The following is a 21003-nucleotide window of genomic DNA, read 5'->3' as shown; positions in this document are numbered from 1 at the left end:
CGTTTTCATTCCTGTGGAAGTGTGCCCTGTGTCCAGTGATAGTTGAAAAGCTGAGTTAGTTGCTGGATAGAGAGGTCGTCGAGATTGCGCAGGAGTTTGTTGGTTATGCCGTCGGGGCCGGGTGTCGTGCTGGTTTTAAGGGCCATCCCGCCGAGTCTCTGCCACCGTAAAGAGATCATCGAGCCGAGAGTTGGGGGCTCCCTGATATGCAGGCGGATCAATTGGCGGGGACGTATTGAGGTATCGTTCAGCCAAAGCTCGAAGGAGATCTCGCGGATTTGTCTTGCTGTTGTGAATAAGCTACGCAATTTGATTGCGCTGCGCCGTCTTGGTGGTGCTTTCGTTGAGAAGGTGTCGAAGGATGTTCCACGCCTTGCGAGTAGTGAGCTGATTGCCTAGCTCTTGGCAGAAAGCATACCACTACTGATTTGAGAGTCGCACCGCGTGCTCCTCAAGAGTTTGTTGCACTTGCGCAATCTTATGACGAAGCGAACGATTGCGAGGATGCGACTTCAATCGGGTACGAAGACTCCGGAGTGCTTCCCAGAGGCCAGCCAAGCGGCCATCCGCCTCCGGTATATTGGCTTCCTCTGGAACCAGTGTGGTGTGCTGCCGCACGTCCTGGTGTAGTTCACGCACCCATGTATCTAAATCACTCAATGATCGTGGTGACGTCTCGCGGGCCTGCCGGAAGGCGTACCAATTCGTAATGCGATGCTCCCGGCCACCCGTGGAAGTTCCCGGCATCACATCGAGTTCCGTCTGGAGTATGTTGTGGTCACTGTTTATATTCACGTGCAAATTGGCCCAGCGATGCGGACGCTGTTGGATATTCTTGAGAAAGGTGAGATCGGGTGTCGTGCCTCTGCATTTACCAGCCCCTAGACGAGTAGGCTGTGTAGGGTCGGTAAGTAGGGTGAACTGTTCTTGCTGCACCGCCACCCAAAGCCGTTGGCCTTTCGCCGAGTGTTTACGGTACCCCCAGGCGGTGTGTGTAGCGCTAAAATGCCCCCCCCCCCCCCCCCCCCTCCACCACTAACGGGCTCTGTTTACCCGCCCTTGTTGCGGAAACTTTGAGGAGACGGGAGAAAGAGTGGTTCTCCCGAGGGCTGCTATATAGATTGAGAATAAATACACTGCATCGCCGCTTACCCCTCGTTAGAATAATTTCTAGTACCTGGTGTTCTGGACCAGTAATGCGAGTATCATGTACTTCCGCTGAGATGTTCCGGCGGACGAAAAGAGTCAGCTGCGGGATCTCAATGGCTTGCGGAGTGTACGCGCTGCAACCAGGAAGTTTAGCAATTCCGTGGGTTTCCTGAGGGCTAGGACGTCCGGTCGTTGGTTCTGAGTAAGATTGAGTATATATGCTGATGTAATAAAGACCGTTTATTAGAGTAAATGCGACAATTCCATTGCCAGATTCGGAGGGGCTTTGAGGGTGTCGTGGTTTTGTTGGCCATTGCTAGGTAGTTGGTATGAGCGATTGCCGTCGTCGCATTTTCAATATGAATGTTGCGTGTTGATTCCGCTGCCGGACGAGTGTAGGGCTTGTGTTTCAGTGGACCTCCCCCTGAGGATGAAGCGCAGAGTCGTTGGTTGGTCTCCAGTCCACTCAGGCGATGTTTGTACTTCTCAAATTGTTTGGTTATAAAGTCTGCAAGTTCTTTTATCATGGTCTTCAAGTTGGTGAAGCCAGTCTTAATTTGGCCGTCAAGCTTTGTTTCTAGTTGCTCAAGCTTGGAATCTACTGATTGAACCAGTTTAGTTTGAAGTATCTGCTATTTCGTCAATGAGTGTGCGGGTGCGGCTCCGCCGTCGGCGTTTCGTTGGAGAGGTATCTGTGTCGCTGTCTATTTCCTGTGTATATCTCTCTGGGGATGTGTTTCTGGGTATGTCGCCTTGCTCATCACGTTTGTGTGTTTGCTCTGTACTAATGTCAATTATTTAAGTCTCCGGCGTTTGGTTGGTTTGGGTGAAGGAGGCAATCTGTTGCCGTAGTTTCTCGTTTTCTTCCATTAATAGTTCGATCATTTGTTTCATTTCAGCAATTCCCGTTTGTTGTTTGTCTAGCGTAACGTGTTGCCTGATATTGGACCGGGAGACAGTCTCTGCTCAGCTTACCTGGAATGAGGTCGCCGTTGTGGAGCTCGTGTCCAGGTACGAGGTCCCCGCCGCATTCTGGAACCGGGGAGTTGGGCTTCGACGTCTGTCCCCTCTTCTCGAGACGTTTCACGACACCCCGGGATCTTGCCTGCACGATCTTGGCTCTTGCCACTGGTGGGAAGACGGCGGTTCCGTGAAGGAGATTTTCCGGGATGGGCTGGGGAAGTCCCAGTCTGTTGGAGTCCCTGGCCGGGTGCTGCCTTCTCCTGGGACGATCCCGTGCTCTGGTGATGGCGTTCACGTGACCGGAATTGACGAGCTGACGATTGCACGGGAGGAAGCCGGGAGTACGATTGCGATCGATCTCTGCAACCAGTACGAAGGATGTTTCTCGATGTCGTTGCACGTTCTTGGGACCGGCGGCGGCGAGATAGTTCGCGATCCCATCTCCTGCGCCGCACTAAGTAGGGAGTGCGATATTTCTGTTAGCACTCTGGGACTCCTGTTTTGTGTCCTTGGCCACATATGACGCACCGAGGTTCACAGGGATGTCGCAGTCAGGGTTACGCGTACCACACGTGAAACACTGTTCCGGCACGTAGCCACAGGGTTTGGGACACACGTCGACCCGATGCCCATACTGTCAACAACGCTCGCATATTTCGTGACGTTTTTTTATGCAGATAGCCCTTGTACTCGGTCCCTCGGTAATAGACAAAGTACGGCACTTCACCGTGATCGAAGGCTATCATCACCGAGTGCGTGGTGCCTATAGGCGACGTGCCTGCAGGATAGTTGGTTTGCGGGAGTTCACCAAGCTTCTAGTTACGGACTCCTCGTCGTCTGTGTCCGGAACGTTATGAATGACGCCTTTCGCCGTACCTTCGGGGGGTGAGATGTACGCACTGATTCCATAAGCAGAGGTGCCGATCGTAATCTGCGTGATGCTGTCGCACATCTTCGCTCTGGCGATGCTCTGGCAAGGGAGACATTTACTTGGCCGGGGCACCAGTCGACTATCGTCTTTCTTCGACATTTGCAATGAAAGCAGCAGATTGTGATGAGGTACCTGCCAAGCGATGCGGCCAATGCGCCAAAATAATGGTGGAAGTCTTTCAGCCAGGAATTTCACCAGTGGAAGGCAGAGGAAGAAGAGGAAGGGGATGCTGGAAACGGACTAGGTCTGCCCAGCGGGCAGGTCGTGGGTTGTTGTAGCCTGTTGTAGGACGGCCAGAACCCCGGTGTCCTGCGGCCGTTGTAGGACGCACAGGCACCCCTTTCCGACCATCTATCGGGTGAGCCTCCACAACGTGTAGAAGTGCGGCCTCCCTCTCTTCCCCCTACGCCTCTGCTACTGACCTTTGGTAGGCAACCGGTTGTGTCTTTTTCTTTTAGGCCATGGCGCCTGTTTATTATTAGTAATGCAGATGACTTGGTTTGTGGTGTGCTTCAGGCATTGAAGTGCGTGCGATCCACCGCCGTCTTGTTCAATATCGAGTCCGAAGATTCTGATAATCTCTACTGGTGGAATGTGTGAGGGAGATTTCAGGTAGGTCATATAGAATTTTCCCGCATTATTCTTCATCAAGAGCCACTGCGACTTTTCCGGCACACATTCAAGACCACTGTTGCGTGCGTACTGCAGAACAATGTCGGCCGCTCGCTGCAGGGCTTCCTGTATGTCGCCTTCCGAGACGGTTTCCACTTATAGGGACGTTCGGAGTAGATAGCATGCGTGGTACGTGCCCTCTATCGCCGCGAGTTGAGCTAGAAGTTTCATCATCGCTATTTTAAAGCGTGTTAGCGACAGTACAGCTCCTTGCGGGGTTCTCTTATTTGGAGTAGGGAGAGGGTAAGTTATGAGGGCCAATATGCCGACCGTGGCAGCACGGTTTCTGAAGAAGGCGCTGATGTACGCGAAAGCACGTTGTCCACAGTTTATGTCGGTGAGGTTGTTTAGTATAGTTTCGTGGCTGACCTTATCAAATGCAGCCTTGAGGTCTATTGCTAGAATGGCTTTGATGCTGTAGGGAGAGATCTGCTCGTAATCTCATCGTGGGGTCGGAGGAAGATATCGATATCTTGCGTGCTGAGGGGCGAACGAAAACCAAATATTTTTAGTGACAAAAACATTTATTTCTATGTAAGGCTGAAGTCTGAAGTCTTTGGAAGGATGAATTCTGAAGCTCGGTCGGGGTAATTTGTTTCTATTTTCCTCTTTCCTCTTGCTCATTGATAACAGAGTGTAATGGCTCCTGGTTGTCTTTTTATTGGTTGATAGGCTTAAGAGCGAGGAAGCGCTGCTGATGGAAGGGGAATAGTGAGGGTGTAGAAACGAGCACATGGATTATTGAAAAGTTAGTTCTGGTGCAATGATTGTACTGGTGCAACACTGACCAGTAAACCCAATTGAACTGACACAGGAGGCATGGTGGTGATGTCGCCCAACGTGCGCCTCGGCGTGCTCGGGTTCATGCACCCGAAGCAGGGCCTGCCGGAGCACGACGTGGCCAACGAGGACGCCATAGCCGCAGTCAACTGGGCCATCGCCAACGCGGCCGCCTTCGGCGCCAATTCGGACGAAGTCGCCCTGGTGGGCCACGGGTCGGGAGCCTACATGCTGGCCCGGGCGGCTGCAAGGCTGAACATCAGCTCCTCCCGGGCCATCCTCGAGGGACCCTTGCCTAGATCCGTGTTTCCAGTGAACAGGGCGAGTTGCTTCCTTTTATTCTTCGTTTCCCGCCGCTGCTCGCGAACTTTTTCTGTGTTGTAACCACGCCGGAATATGCAAGTTGAGGATGTAAAGTGTCTGGTTGGACGGCCAAAACGGAGCACATAAGTTATTTTACGCATCTTATTCCCGCCAGTGCTCCTATTGAACTCGCATGAAGCTATGTGCGAGCTATATGTGTCTCTGATGTTGACAAATGTCGAACCGTATGTGTCGACCACATATCCGTTCATTTGTTTCCCTTCAGACGTGTTGAGTTCATTTTCTTTTCGTCTTCAGTGCTTTGCTGATACGTAATAAACAGTCGCTTTGTTTTATAGATTCGGTCGTGTCACACCGAACACTGCTTTACCCGGCCGCTACGGCCGCTGTTTTTAAGGAACGCGAAAGCAAAAGTGAGATTTTGACGCCCTTCAAGGATCCCCAGGTGGTCAAAATTAATCCGGAGCCCTCCACTACGGCGCGCCTCCTAACCTGTGTAGTTTCGGCGCGTTAAACCCCGTGTTGTGGATCTGGTAGCGTGACCGGTCCGTTATCCCGGAGTTGGGGCAAACATCGGGGCCGAGTAGGGCGAAGAAGGTACAGATATTTACATGGCGTTTGACTGAGTGAACAGGGGTTTTTCGCTCCTGCGCGCGCGAGATAAAGCAACCAGGTTGGGTCCGCCCCCTTTCACCCATTTTCTCGGCTGACGTCAGGACGCACCAATCACGAAAATCCGTGGCACTGAAATTGACGTCCACACACTCACAAAGAGAAGGCACTTCTCTCGCACAGGTTAGCGTCCGGTTGACTCCGGTGGTGCAATGGTCGAAGACAGGGCCGTAGCCATAAATTTTCTTGGGGGGGGGGGGGGGGGGGGGGGGGGGGGGAGGTTATAGATTTTGGGAAGGGGGTAGTTTTGCTGAAAGCAACAGTAAGTATTGCTTACGTGCTGCCTGGAAAAGATTTCGGGAGGGGTTCGAACCCCCAAACCCCCCTCTGGGTACGGGCCTGGTTGAAGCGACAGGAGGACGCCTGGGCCCGGTCGGTAATCCGGCGTCGAGCACTTGTTGAATAGCGGCGTCTCGGACCCACAACAAAGCGGCACCACGATGCGCGGCTCGCAGCTGAAGTTGCCGCCGAAAGAGCAGTGCTGCACGCCTTTGTACATCCTTCCCTGCAACATTCTCGCTCATTGTGACTTGCCTTGCCGGCGGGCGCTTGGGTTACGGTGAAGCCGCGGAAAGCGGCTTGTGTCCAGCACAGGACCAACTTTGTATAGTTGGTCGTGGTCCAGCAGCAGAGTCAGTCACCCCCGCGTCTTTGCGCACAAAGCCTTGTCGCTCCTCGTCGATGAGGGGGGGGGGGGGGGGGGGAACCGGCGAAAACCGGCTGACGGGAGGATTGGGTGATTGAACCCGACAATATTGCAGATGGTCGTCGCAATGCCAACACGCCGATCGCAACACCCGTAATAAAATAACACTACTGGAAGGCCTGCAGCACCGGAGTACGACGAATGAGGCGATGGCACAAACCAATATATCACGCCTCCTTGATCACGGTGTGAATTTGGCGACATAGGTGCCCTACAAGTTGATGATGATGACCGGATCAAGGTTACTCCCAACCACGGTAGTGCTCCAAACACGCCGTATTTAATAACACTATGTTAATATACGTCTTGGTGAAGAAATTTATAAAAACTGACCTCAGAGGGGTCACGCCTACGTGGCTTACCAAGCATATTGCCAACTTATTTTCATTCCTTTAGTTGGCGGTTGAATTATGTGCCTGGGGTCCGTACTTCATCCCCACCCCCCAAAACGAAAAGCTGGAACCGTTGTTAACGACAAGGGGAGGGACTTCGGCGGCAGAACTTGAATATTCCTTTGTTAATTGGGACTTAAATACCATACCAATGCGCATAATGCTAAGAATAGGAAGCGAAAGCCACGCCATTTGTGCTGACGAATGATAAGCTTTTCAACTACCGTATATAGTCTGCTCCCCAAGCCTGTTGCCGTGATCGTAGCTCGCGTTTATTGTAAAATACCAAGAGCACAAAGCAGAAAGAAAACAACGCGTAACACTGTCATTCGATGCGGTGCAATAGAAAGGGCCGCGAATTCACAGTGACTCTTTAATAAGCATCTTATAGCCCTCCCCCCCCCTCCCCCCCCCCCCCCGAAAAAAAACCCATATGCACTGGGTGAGGTTTAGCGAGGCACATTAGTGAAGTTTGCTAGTACCGTATCGTGACCTTAACTTGGAGCGACGTTGCTTCCCAGCAAAGGATTTTGCTGTCGATTGTAAATGAGTTTCCTAGTGCTGCCTGACAACACCGTATCTTACCCCGCACCGGCTTTCGCGCACCGATGTTTCGGATGAAGCATTCACACCTACCAAGCAAACAAACGTGAACGCTGTGGCTAACGCAGGGTACCCCAGAGCCTTCGAAGAACCTGAGCGCTTCACTGGGCTGCGGCGACCATCTAGAAGACTCAGCTCTGCTTTCTTGCTTCATGGACGCTGGTCTGGAGGCGCTTCTTTCGACGGCTGCAGAGATGGAGCTTCGTTTCGCGCCGGGCTGGTGCGACGACAGCCTATCTAAGAGGGAACCCCTGCCTGCGGTGAAAGAGGTCATTGCTGGCACCGACATCGGCCAGGTGGGGAACTACACGGGCGCTTGTTGACTGTAAGGTTTTAACTAGAACCACTATAAGCTACGCTTAAGTGTAACGACACAAAACTTCTAGTACACTCTAACGACACTGACGCACGGCGGCAGCCATTTTGGTGTCTGACACCAGGGTAGCCAGCTTTATGCGACTTATTGCGGCTGACATTGACGGGCGGAATTGGTCCGGGCGCCGATTGGCAATCATGACAGGCATGTTTACTTTTCGAAGATGTAGAGACAGCAGAGACAGCGCGCCGGTGCGATGGGGACAGGCTCGGTTACGCCAGCGTAGCTTATTTAGTGGCTCTAGGTTGCGCTAGAGCCGCTAATTAAGCTACGCTTTTTAAGGTTACTCCAGGCCACGGTCGTTCTTTCCCAGCGGGAAGCGATGAAGGCGTTTTCCACCTTCCCGCCGGTTGAAACAGCTCAGTACAGAGCAGCACGGCATCACTACTCTGTCTGGGGGCTTAAAAACCCGCTCTTAACGTGTCATACAGCCGCACTGCGCTCCGAAAATCACGACTTATCGAAGAGCGCGCGCGCGGCAACACAGAGGCACCAAAATGTCAGCGCCCATAGGCCTTCCCGGCGTAAACAAATGTCACGTGACGCGGTTCGACCAATGGCCGCTGTCGGCGGCATACAACAGTGACAGAAAAGAGTGCCGATACTCTGAAACCTGATCTAGTGGTTCTAGTTTTAACCACGGAGATGCTGTTGGTCGAGCCTTTCCGTCTGTCGGTATTAGGTCGCCCGTCACGCAGGCATAGAAGCACGTTCCTAGACCCGCAGGCGCGCTCTAGCGGGAGGTGTGCAGAACGCGACAAATGGCGGGGACAGAGGAAGAAAACGAGAACGAAGGGGACACAAAGCGCTACTATCAACTGAATTTTAACACAAAAGCGTTTTATTCCGGGATCCACGAAGATTTCGCTTACGTCTTATCCATCACGGAAGTGACGCCAGTAGAACGAAGCAAGCGGCCTGTAAAGGGTACACCCCTGCACATAGTGTCTTCTTGCGGGGAAGCAACCTTTAGCACTAAAGAGTACGTTATACTTAGGGTCGTTCGTTTTCGGGTTTTTGTATTTTAACACAAAAGTGTTTTATGCCGGGGTACACCAAGATTTCACTGACGTCATATCCGTCACAGAAATCACGCCAGTACACCTTTGCCGAAGCGACCCGCCAGCAGGACGCCGCTCACCAAGCACATCCACAAGACAGCCGCCTACCCGCAAATCATGCTCAGCTGCAGATTTCGCTGCACATTTCACTCTCGTGTTTGACTGATTCCTATGACAGAGGAATATACCAAAGTTTTTTTTTTTTTTTTTCGTGTTCGCGCAGACATTCATTTAGGCAGCGGCCCGTTTGGCCGACGCAGCGCTTGTTGCATGGGTGAAGGGGCAGCGGATACACGACTCCTGTTACACAAGGCACATATTTTTATCGGTGCTGCTTATCGCACCTCTGCCTCTGTGAATGCTCAGAGTGGTTTCAGAAAGATTCAGCGTTAACTGTGCGGGTGTTCCTTGATATGTTGAACCTGTATTTGAACTCCTATTACGCTTCTTTTGAAGAAAACGTGCAAGGCCAGAAAACCTATGTATGCATCGTATCGTGAGTTGCGCCGATGCTCAGCGACTTAGAGCCCGTATTGTTGAGGTGTATATGCATGAACTTTAAGACGGCTACATTCATTGCAGTAATGTACCGCAGCACCGCGAAAAAGAAGTTGGACGAGACCGCCGTACAAGCGCTGACCGAGATTGTTGACACTGACCCATCTTTCACGCTTGCTCAGGTTTGACGTGCCCCACCGAAGTCATACCGGACCTTAAAATTAGTTCCTCCAGCATCGACCGACTGCTAGAGGGCCGCGGGTAATCATGAAGTTGGCTTCGCTCAGACCGGTAACGAGAAACATCCCGGAAGTGAAGGCGAAGCGCTGGGAATAAGCAGAGTGCCCGCAGAGGAGGGCACGACAGTGTTGCGCTACTAATTTATGAGACCAATTTTGTAGGGTGTGCACGGAGTTTTGCCAGGGCAAACTGGGGTGCTCCAGCAGCAGTACTTGTGGCGGGCACGAAACGGGCAAACATAAACATCCTGCTCGGTATGTCGGCCAACGGCATCGTCCACTGGAGTACCGCCAACAACTTGCACTGGGCTGTTTTCAACGAATTCCTTGAAAAATCTTCGCAACATGCACTTGAGCAGGACTCCGACGGCGAGGCTGTCTTCATTTTCACACTGCTGCAGCCCATCGACGGGCTCGAGTGGCGGCTTCGGCCATGAGCCAACACACAATCCATACACTGGAGCCCTGTAGCACCCGACTGAAGGGGCGTTTTCAAAGTTCAAGCTGAACGAGAAGGCTTACTTACCTAAGGCAACATTGACAAGCACTCCAGAACGCGCCAGCAGGTGTTACAATAAACTCCGGTGCTCCACGCTTGTGAACGCCGCGGAAGGGGCAATGCCGCACATCAGTCGCATTAAGGGTGCAGCGTATGAGAGGCACATGCTTTCGTTTTTTCGCGCTCTACTGAACACGGAGAGAATGTAAGCGCCTTCAGTATGTCGCTACACAATACACTTCGAGAAGCCATGAGGTGTCGTAAGACTTTTCACTTGCTCCTTGCTGAAATTGTTCTTGTTCGACGCGACATTTAGGTACCCTGCTTAAAGGCGGAAATCCCACTTAATAACGAATTTCACCTTGTCGAGTCATACAGCCGTTACGACTGCAAGTAATTTCAAATCATTAAAACAAGCAAATCAAACGGTCTCATTTCATATCTGTCATGCCATAACGGGGTCACGGCTGAATCAGGTGATAAAGGAATGAGATGTTCAGTGATTATTTAAAGCTCCTCGATTTTTACGCAGAGTTTTAGCAGCGCAAGTCTTAACGTCATTTCGACCATCTGAAATAATAAGTACCTGGCCCATTTCGAAGATGCGAACTTAAATCGCGTGAGCGCGCGACGGCGGATCCGTAGTCGCCTAATTTTGTACTGGGATGCATTTATCTCGATATCGGTATTCGTCTTTAGGAAAGAGGGTAAACTCACACTTGACCGACAGATGTGTCTCTGGTTGGGTTGGATCCGGTGTACTCGGGGTCAACAGATTCCTTCTACGCTTTCTGGTGCTCATGATTTATATCCGTGTGCATCGGGTGCAAGACGCAGTCATAAACGCAGATAAGGTTCCATCACGTGCAACAAAGTCCGAAAATCTGCGCCTTATTTCCCACAAAACTCTTTTGAACAACTTTCTGACAGTTGGATTAATTTGGTTGGCCAGCGGAATAAATTGGTTGGCACTTGGGTTATATTCCCTGGAACCTGGATTCCCTGGCAAAGACAAAACTGGCACTCGTTCTGTGACAAACTCAAAGGCACCCTTAGCACCAAAAAAGCGTGGCTTCTGCTTCGCCATCTCCTCGACAGCTCCAGCTCTAGGACTCAAGTCAACTATGACTCAAGTCAACCACAAGATACGGCAACTAATAAAAATCTGTGACTTCCAGCCTAGAGAGCTACTTCGAACTATCCGCAAAAACCTCTTTGGAACTCCCACAACCCACCGAACTGCCTCTACACTGTGTCACACGGGCCGACGCAATCAAGAACTTGAGGCCCGTTTCACCTTCGAAGAACTGCACTCAGTCCTTGCTAATCTCACTCGTAAGACCACACCCGGCAGGGATCGAATCACTAACCGCTTCCTTCGCAACCTGGATCATGAAACATTAGAATCTATGCTTGAGCTCTTCAACTGTCATTAGGATGAGGGCACGCTCCTGGCACATTGGAGGCAGTCTGATATAACGCTAATACCGAAACAAAACAAGCTACTTTCAACCTCTCTGACCTCAGGCGTAGGTAAGCTTTTCGAGCACATTGTGCATCAGCGATTGATTAACTTTCTTGAAGAGCAAAATTTATACCTTCTAACAATGTTCGGATTTCGACAGAAACTTTGCGCTCAAGATGTTCTCCTGTAACTGAAGGAGCAGGTCGTTGATCATCTTAGACGCACCACCCCTAAAGCGATACTGGAACTCGACGTCAAGGGTGCCTTTGACAACGTCACCCATCAAGCAATCCTAGAAAATCTTAACCAGAGTCACTGCGGATCCAAGTCTTTCAACTACGCCAAAGCCTTCCTCAGCAACCGCACAGCCACCATCAAACTTGGGAAGCTTGTGTAACCGACATTTAATACGCCCGCCAAAGGCACGCCCCAGGGCTCTGTAATTTCCCCTCTACTGTTTATTATTGCGCTACGAACACTTGCGGCAAAACTTAATGCAATACCAAATCTCAAGCATGCATTCTATGACGACGATTTACACTCTGGACAGTGAAAGGTTACAGCGGGGAGTAGCAAGACGTCAGGCGGTGGATGAAACGATCTTACACCTTCAACCAAGGGGACTAGCATGTGAGCCTTCTAAATCAGCATTCCTCATCCTCAGGGCAAGAACGTGAGGACATCCACCCCCTCACACTCCGGGCCCAGACGTCACAATTTTCGGGCAGCATTCCCAAAGTGCGAACACTTAGAATTCTTGGCGTGCCTTTCTACCATGATGGTTCGGGTTCGGCCCTATTACCGCACTTCGCAAAACCGTGACGCAACTCACCCACCTCATACGCCGAATACGAAGCAAAAAGCCCGGTCTCACAGAAAGTGATACATGCCTATTTGTACAGGCCATTCAACTTACCAGGATAACATATGCGACTTCCTTTATTTAATTCAATTCTCAAGAGGTCGGCAAGCTGGACGCGCTCATACGAAAAGCATACAAAACGACCTTACTCCTTCCCGCTTACACCTCTAATGAAAAACTACTCCGGTTTGGGCTCCACAACATACACAAGCCCAGCCAAACTCACTTCACCGCCTAACACTTACTCCTGCAGGGAGGAACACTCTTCATGACATCGGAACACCGAGCCTAAACACCAACGACCTACCTCAATGAATCCCGCCACACATATGCGAGAAACTCAAGGTTGATACCGTCCCAAAGCATATGCACTGTTGCGACTGGGCATCCCACCGCAGTCACCAATGTTGTGACTCGCATACCAGCTTGTCACCGTTGTTGGGAACTTGGGAATCAGCCATCCCGACGCTGTCACGTACTGCTGTTGGGACTGGGCCTTCTGACCGCAGCTACCACTGTTGACACTGGCCACACGAGCGCAGTCACCGGTGTAGCGACGTTGCCTTGCTCCATCCGCTATCGACGCGGCGCAGAGCAGAGCGATGAAGTTCTCGAGTCGATGAAAAGTTGAAGCAACATTTATATACAGTATGTACAAGGGTAAACAAACGTCACATGACTCGCACAAAGGCGGCAGCACCTCTCCACTCGGTGCCTCCGAAAAGTGTCGCCGAAGAATGCCGCCGGAGAATGCTGAAGAGAAGTGCCTCCGGACGGGTTTTTATACCCGGGAAGTCCGTTGTGGCCCGAGAAGTTTGAATCGCTCCAATCACGACTCTCGCTGGCCGAACTTTGAAATCCGACGAATGGAAGCGAAGCGGTTGCGTCAGCCGAGCTGCATCGATGGGGGACAGGGATGGCGATGCCCACACCGTCTCCGCAAAGCCGCCTCCAGGTGAGTAGCAGCCTGTCGGTTGCCGGTCGTTCACCCGATGCATGATTCGGCCGAGCCGCCGCGACGCAGAAGGATGAGTCATTGAGTCCATAGAGTTTCTCAATATGGTAAGCTAGTGAGAAACTCTATGATTGAGTCGACTCTGCGGCGGTGCATGTTTGAGGCAGTCGGCCGCGGGCGGTTTGGTCTGGTTTGGACGAGGTGTGAATCGGTCCCGCTGTCGGCGCGCCGCCCCGTGCAACGAATTTGGGCCGGGCGCTCTGGCACAACAGCACCCTGCCTTCAATCGAGGCCGCCTCACGGCGGCCTCGATTGAAGGCAGACGGCGGCCTCGATTGAAGGCAGAGTGCTGGGTCGAGGCAGGGTCGAGGCCCGTGACCCTGCCTCGAGGCCCGTGAGGCGGCCTCGACCCTCCCAAGCAACCACCGGACGTCCGTCGGCCGTCCGCCGTACGTCCATTCCGGCTGTAGCGGACGTCTGTATGACGTCCGTTTCAGGGCCGATGGACGTACCATGTACGTCCGTTGGACGTCCGGTTTTCACACTTCCGTACGTCCAGTCGGACGTCCGAAATCGGCTGTATTTTGGATGTTGAGTAAAAATTTACAGAATCACATAACGACAAGCTAATGTTCTTACAACGAGCAGTACAGTACAACGCGCAAGGCTAGCGCACTACCGGGCAGACGGCATACATGAACACAGTGAACTTGCTTCACGTTTCGTTAGCGGTTCTCAATTCTTATATACCCTTCCCCAAAGAGATCATCGTTGGAGTTGGTGAAGTGCTTCAAAACAATTAAAAAATTAAGCTTAATATTAGAAATATTCAGATGAAACTTGAAACCTACAAGCCAGGGTGTTGATGTACAAAATCTTTTTAATTGAAAAGCACAGTGGCTTTTTTGTTTTTGCTTTTATATTCGATTTAGGCCATTATTTGACGGTTCATAGTAACTTTTTACGTCCGTTGGCGGATGTCATTCGGACTTGTACATCCGTTTCTGGATGTCCACTGTACGTCCGAAAATGTACGTACAGTGGCCGTCCAAACTGGGCCTTGGATGTCCGGCTGTATTTCGGACGTCCCACGGACGTCCGTGGTTGTTTGGGCTGCCTCAGACTCACGGCGGCCTCACGCCGTGAGGCCGCCGTGAGTCTGACAGCTTACGAAGAAATATGCAGACGGCTCTCATAGCGATACACGGATATCGCTCAGAATCTCAAGACTCCCGGCACCCCCCTGGTCACGCTCGGTTCCAAAGGAGAAATTTCCACTGCAGCAACGCACTTCAACATATCCACAAGATCGGCAGAAACTCTAGCTACAGCCCATGCAACCACCACTCACCACAATCAACGATATCTTACCATCATTTCCGACTGTCAGCAAGCCTGCCGATTGTACCAAGCTGGGATGGCACCACGCTAGGCCATCCCAATCCTACAGCGATTGCCGGAAGACATAGAAGTAGCCATTATCTGGACTCCTGGACACTCGGGTCTTGTTGGGAACGAAACGGCGCACGCTGCCGCCCGAGAACTCCACTACCGTGTTAAAGTGTTCCAGTTATCGTCGCACCACTCCGCATCTACCGCAGACTATATACTGAAACCTTTTACAACCACACCGTCCTCGCACACATATTTCCATCCATAAAACCCTACAAGTTCGCACACTGCGACAGTCCTCTCACAGCCTATCACCTCGTGTACTCTTGCTCACGCAACCCTGACTCCTTCCACTCCCCTACCCCTGAGCAATGGGAGTCTGTGCTCACCAGCTCGGCACCGGAACACCAGAAATACGTGGTGCAACGAGCCCTAGAATCAGCAAAAGCTGGCCGCCTCCTGAACGTAGGAGGCTCACCAGCTCCCTTCAGTCCCGTCCTTTTGATCAATAATATTTTAGATGCGACGCTCAGATCATCTCTTGCCGGCGGCCCTGTCCTTCCTGCGTGCGTCCGTTGTTGTCCGCAGCCTTTCCACTCTCTCGCGAGGGGCATTGGATTGAATTGGCTTGTCTTGGCTTGACTTGGATTGGATTGAATTAAAGTGGATTGTGTTGGATTGTGTTGCGTCATAGCCGCGGCAGACGCAATGGCGCCGGCGCGTGCCCAGGTGAGAGCGAACACACTCTCTCAAATCTGCGGGTGTGCGGCCCAGCGCGCTCTCACTCCGCCGGTGGGCGGTGCTGCGCATGTGCAGTACTCTCTCTCTCCGCGGTCTCCTCTTCTTCGGGCGCGCTGCTCTCCGGCGGCCTTTCGGTCGACGGTTGCTTTCCGCTTGCGCTTGAACCCCCCTCAGCGTCGCATCACACCAGGGTTCCCGCGAGGGGAGGTGGGTGTAATTTTGTTCCTGCTTTTCCTTCTACATTAGAGCGTGTTGATGCGTATGTGCGGAGTTCGCACAAGTAAAGTGCCTATTCACCGACACGCGCAGGTGATCTCGTTCCTTCAAGTATACGTGATGCCTCGAGCCGTGGTAGCTGGCGAGGCGGGAAACATCAGTGACCTCTCCGACTTCGTGCTGAGATACATCTTCGCTAATGGGACTGCGGCGTACCATCGTTTCAAGGATGACGTACCTGCTACGGAGAAAGGTCTGCAGTACGCTGTGGCCCTTTTCACCTCCGGATGCAGCACCCGCGAGCTCGTTAAGCGAGCTACGGCGAGCGGATACCACTACATCACCAGCGGCACGGGCAGAGACCTTTTTGAACCAGTCCTGGACATGGCCGCCGTGGTAAACTTCTTGAAAAACGGGTAAGCAAAACCATATCATCTTTTACATCCACGTTACTTCCCGGTGGGGGGAGAAACCAAACTTTACATATCCTCGGCGAGGCTAAACACCACGATCGTGAAAATGATAGAATATCGGCAGTCTACCTGGTAAACCGACCGGGGCTGAAGCACCCCTGGACTCTCGATAACGTTACGCGCCTTACATGTTTGTGGCAGGGAGGAACTTAAGTCGGCTTATTCAATTAATCCGGAGCACTCCACTACGATGCGCCTCCTAGTCCAGAAGTAGCTTCGGTGCGTCAAACCCCCATCAATCAGGTAGGCTTATCCAACACGTGACGTTTGATGTCAGCCTTAATCGCGTTGTCGGAAGGTGATCACGGAGTAGCTGGGCCACCGTTATGCGAACGTTGACCATGACAGACCCTGTGTGGCTATGCGTCAGTGTACGGGAGGCTCCTCACCAGCGTAGACGCGCTCTTGATGAAAACATTCACTCAGCGATTAAGTTCACGAGGATGAAACCAGATAATCAGTAGGGAGAAGAAAGGACTAGGGCTGGGGTCGGCAACCTGCGGCCGCGGAGGAGTATGATGCGGCCGCAGGAACGACGTCAGAACCCTCCTCGCTCCACTTGTCACTTTCTGTCTGAAGGCCGACATGGAAGTTTTGACCTGAAATGAAGTTAGATAGGAAAAAAAATCCCCCCATCTCCCCGAAGGGGATCGTGCGGAAATGCGAATGCATTGGGTGCACCGAATTCTTCTTTGCAGTATCGTTGCCGCGAGGGATTCGACTTCACCGACTTCCATCGCTATCAAGGCGCCAGTCGGCAAGCAGTCACGGAGAGAGGCGCGCGCTCCCTGCATTTATATGCGCAGCGAGCGGAGAGGGGTACGCGGAGAGGAGAGAGAGACCCGCGCCAGCCCGCGCGCGAGCTCTCTCCGCCCCGAGCTCCGCGATGCGAGCGCCCTCACACGCCGAGCGCGCTCCTCCTCTCCACTCACTCTCCGCTACTCCGCCCGAGCTCCGCGATGCGAGCGCCCTCACACGCCGAGCGCGCTCCTCATCTCCCCTTGCCCTCCGCTACTCCGCACCTGCTCCGGTTGCTAGGCGCGCGCCACAGCTGTTGCTAGGCGCACGCCGCTCAACGACGCAAGACAACCCGCGGCTAAGAAATGCATTCGCATTTAAAAAGAAAGATCAATCTAGTTGGCCGTGTCCCCCATCTGCACACTTAGCCATCATCATCATCATCATCATCATCATCATAAGCCGGGTTGTGTCCACGGCAGGACGACAGCCCCTCCCAAAGATCTCAAACCACGCCTATCGAGTGCCAACATACTGTCAATTATTGTCAGATATTACGGTGAATTTGGCAGCCTTTTATTCTTCACCTGCAGAGCCCCTCCTCATCCGCACCGATTTGCCTTCCTGCCCCTCGCCGTGTCGGCTTCATGCAACTCGGCCCGCCGCCTCAAAAATGTTGCCGACCCCTGGACTAGGGCACCACAAGAGATGACTTGGCGTAGGTCTATAGGAGAGGCCTTCAGCCTTCAGTGGATACAAGCAGGGAACGATAACGATGATGGTGTCTGCTTAATTGCACATGTATTCTGCCTGTCGTCATTCAATCACGATAGATTCTCTGATAATTGCGCTCCGTGCATGTGTAGCTGTTCGTGTTCTATAAGAACTGGGTGCTGTAGGGATGGTCATTGCAATGCAAAGTCGTTGTGGACAATATGTGAATACAACCATGCATACATTATAGCTGCAACTATAGAAACAGAAACGTTTTTGAGCCCACAAATACGCTGTGACTGTGCTGTACGGCAGTGCTTGCGCTGGCTTTTTACAGCGTCGAAGTAGCCGTGTACGTGCAAAACAATGGTTTATTTGGCACCGTGTCACACGTTTTGTAGTTGAAAGGTTATACGTCGTACGTGATCGAGGCTGACGAAGCTACAGTTGTCTAGTGCCTGCTGGAGTTGGTATTTGCTCCAATTCTGTTTTTTTCTTCTATTTCTCCTATATGGCATGCCATATATAGCGCTCGTTTAAAGCCCATATTACAGCTGGTATGACACCGGCCAGCTTGCAGTGCAACCAGTCTTTTTATTCAATGACTGATTATTCTCCAATAGCGGTAGTATATTTTATCGTACGTTTAATTACGTAGCCGGCTGAAAGGAGAAGAAACTATCGCTTGGACATGTACCTGCTGGTACAAGCTTTGAAGAGATGACCGTCCAGACATACTTAGTATTCGCCGTGGATGTGTGTATCAAGTGCGTGCGACAATGGGTCTGGACTAGCAGAGATGTGTGTATGATATGCTGCTTCCAGTTGGGGGGAATTGCACAAGTCACGATCACTTTTCTTCCTGCCGGTGTAACCTTAAAGAAAGCTAAACAGTTTGAACGCAAAACCCGCCGCAATACCATCCTCTCAGTAGGTACCTCTGCTCGCGTGAGTATGATATCTGTTGGGGTATGACGGAGGCCGTGGTTTGCTCACCTTAACCGAAGCTGACAAACGCATTTTGGTTGGCCGGCATTTGTTTGGAGCATGTACCACCGTGATATGGGTCATGAGCGCGCTCCAAGGTACAAGCGACGCACAAAAATAATGACTTGAAAAGCTATACAGATCTGAAGCTGTTAAATTCCTGTCAATAACACACGAATTTTAGGGGCGAAGCACCATAAGGCCGAGGCTTGTCCGGCGTCCGTGCTCACGGCACAGCACCGTGTAAATCGAAACATCTGTGAACCAAATGTTCACAAAAGGTGAACTAGAACAAAATGAAGGTTCACAAAAGGTTAGAGCGAGAGAGTGCTCCTGGAGAGCCGTACTGCGCATGCGCGAGGAGCATTGGATTGGATTAGATTAGATTGGATTAAACTGAATTGTATTGTATTGTATTGGATTGGAAATCGTTTTAGCAGCAGAAAGCACTCTCACGGGTGATTTACGGAATTCACAGTAGCCAATATAAAAAGTGACACGCAGTTGGCTCCGGAGATTTTAGCGCGAATAGAAGCTCCGCTAAAGGAGAGTATTGTAGCCAGTACTATCCGCCCCATGCAGCCAACCAAAGCGCAAGTTACAGGCCACCATTTTGAACAGTGTTCTGCTAATTCTGTATCGAAGTGGCAGTACTAGTCCATCGGCTTGGTGCTGCTATGTTGGGAGTGCTGCCATTTCAGTGCAACCTTTGAACAGAAAGTGTGGTGGCGGCAGAGCTGGTCGGACCTCTAGGCAAGGCGATAACTTACCGCTGATAGAAAATTCCACGTTGGCGGGGTCTTTGCGGGGTCTGCGACAAGCCCGGGATGACATCTCGGAAGGCTTGACCGAAAAGCTCGGCCTTTGGCTGCCTATTCGGGAGCGCCGAATAATTCGAAAATATCAAATATTCGTATCGAAGGGAATAACGTATAGAGAGCAATTCGATCGAATATTCAATGCGAATCTATGTTCATATTGCCTTCCCCATCTGCCCCGCCAGGAGCGTGCCGAAGATGAAGAATGGACAGCCATGGCAACCCTGGAAGTTGGCCAACACCACACGCCTAGAAATCGAGGAGAGCACTGAGGTCCTCACCGAGTATTATGAACTGCTGAACAAACTGTGCGCGAAGTTCTTCTGGTGAGGGGGACGTTTAAAGATAATGGTGGCAGAGCTGCGTAACCGCATGATGGAAAAAATATCGCACTCATATATATCGCTACTGCAGAGAAATGCGTTCTTCCGTTTTGTTTTCTGGTTTGTCATTTAATCGAGCTTTTATGGACATGAGGTTGTAGCAGCTTCTTTGCACGAAAGACCATAAAATACAGGAACAGGTTCTCGTTCTCGTTATCTTTCTCGCACGCAGCCACACAGAGATGCGCTTCAGTATGGCAGCGTTTACCAGGTCCCGTTTCGTTTTTTCGGGATACGCGGGTGGCTGAGCCCCGTCGTGTTTCGACGTGGCAAACTTTAAGTGAGGAGCACGTAAGGAACCCGGCTGTCATCGTAGCTCGTCCGGGCGGGGCATGGAGGAAAGAATATGGGGCGGGGTCACGCATTCAGAGGCTTCGAAAAGAAAACCGCTCCCCCTGCTGGTCGACCCCTCGCGTTACGAATCTTATTCCTATCCCATTGCACTACAGACGTCCACTCTGTTCGTTATGCAAAGTGTTGGGGCCCATGAACGCTGCCGTTGCTAGGCCACACATAGGTACACAAAAATATAAAATAAACAAACATAATAAATTAACGCATTCAATCCATTCAACGCATTCAAAGCAACTCAGTCCAGTGTATATTTATAGGCCTGACTGAGTGACTGACTTTACATAGAAAAAGGAAGAGGAGGGAAGGGGGGTAGTTGATATAACGAAGTTGAATTCATGGGTGGAACCCTAGGTACCGGTACAGTGGCTAGAATAGGAAAGTGTGATTAGCGGCATGCAGCGCCTATGAGGCGCTTTGAAGCCGCCGATAGGGATCCGCGAGGGGGCGCGCGCGATCGTTTACACGTCGCCTGGTGAGGCGCGCGCGGATCGTCTGCAATACGATTGCTGCTTTGACCAGAGAGAATCACCGCTTGTTTCCTGTGCCGTAGCAGATTTAACTGCTGCCAAAGCAGAGCCACAATTTTGTGCCGGGCCGCTCTACGGTGTACAAGTCCTGCTAAAAGAAACTGTCGTTGTTTGGCGTTCCGAAGAACGCGCGTCTATATTGGCGCAGTGGCGACGAGCAATACCACGTACTGAGAAGCGGCTCAAGGAAAACACCGCTATGTGCGAGCTATACTTCGACGTAAGGTAAATCTCCCGGCACATTGAACATACCGTGAACGGAGAAGTTGTCTCAATCTACAGGGGCAGGCCTCGGTTGCTCCCGGAAGCTGTGCCCACGCAATTTTCCAATCTTCCGAAGTACCAGCCGAAACAGGAAGTGTCAAGCGAGAAGCGCACCCGCGGCCCCACCCAGCAATAAAAACGTTAAGGATGGTGACTCCTCTGTGAGTGCAGAGTTTGAAGAACCCCATGCTCCTTTTCTGTGAAGAACTTGACCTTTGGCAACGGGGGGGCAACCACACGCTGAGTGTT

The 21003-nt window shown here is 51.7% G+C and overlaps 3 protein-coding genes across 4 annotated transcripts in view; all 3 read left to right on the top strand.

Moving 5' to 3' along the window:
- LOC144179766 (uncharacterized) overlaps positions 1-630 on the top strand; it is a 14517-nt gene extending 13887 nt beyond the window's left edge. The window contains exon 8 of the mRNA XM_077708204.1: positions 548-630. Coding sequence (XP_077564330.1) covers positions 548-630 — 83 coding nt within the window. The remainder of the gene's footprint in view (positions 1-547) is intronic.
- A 3898-nt stretch (positions 631-4528) lies between these two features.
- LOC144179765 (phenmedipham hydrolase-like) lies at positions 4529-5897 on the top strand (the record flags this gene model as incomplete). Its single annotated transcript, XM_077708203.1, is given in 2 exon segments — positions 4529-4816; positions 5841-5897. Coding segments are annotated over 2 exon segments (345 nt in total), but the record flags the coding sequence as incomplete, so codon positions are not given.
- A 1203-nt stretch (positions 5898-7100) lies between these two features.
- LOC144180375 (uncharacterized) lies at positions 7101-20820 on the top strand. Of its 2 annotated transcripts, none has more exons than XM_077708738.1 (3): positions 7101-7488; positions 15590-15912; positions 19412-20820. In XM_077708738.1, the coding sequence occupies exons 1-3, from the start codon at positions 7345-7347 to the stop codon at positions 19554-19556; spliced, it is 612 nt and encodes a 203-aa protein (XP_077564864.1). In that variant the 5' UTR covers positions 7101-7344; the 3' UTR covers positions 19557-20820. The 2 variants fall into 2 exon arrangements, with proteins under 2 accessions (XP_077564864.1, XP_077564865.1); XM_077708739.1 differs by lacking the exon at positions 7101-7488 and adding an exon at positions 12910-13147.
- Positions 20821-21003: the final 183 nt, after the last annotated feature.

Source organism: Haemaphysalis longicornis, unplaced genomic scaffold, assembly GCF_048455015.1.
Source record: "Haemaphysalis longicornis isolate Haplotype H1 unplaced genomic scaffold, Haemaphysalis longicornis Haplotype H1 scaffold_4, whole genome shotgun sequence".
NCBI lineage: Eukaryota > Metazoa > Arthropoda > Arachnida > Ixodida > Ixodidae > Haemaphysalis > Haemaphysalis longicornis.
The sequence above is the reverse complement of the archived record's forward strand: the minus strand, read 5'-3'. Positions and strand labels throughout refer to the sequence as shown.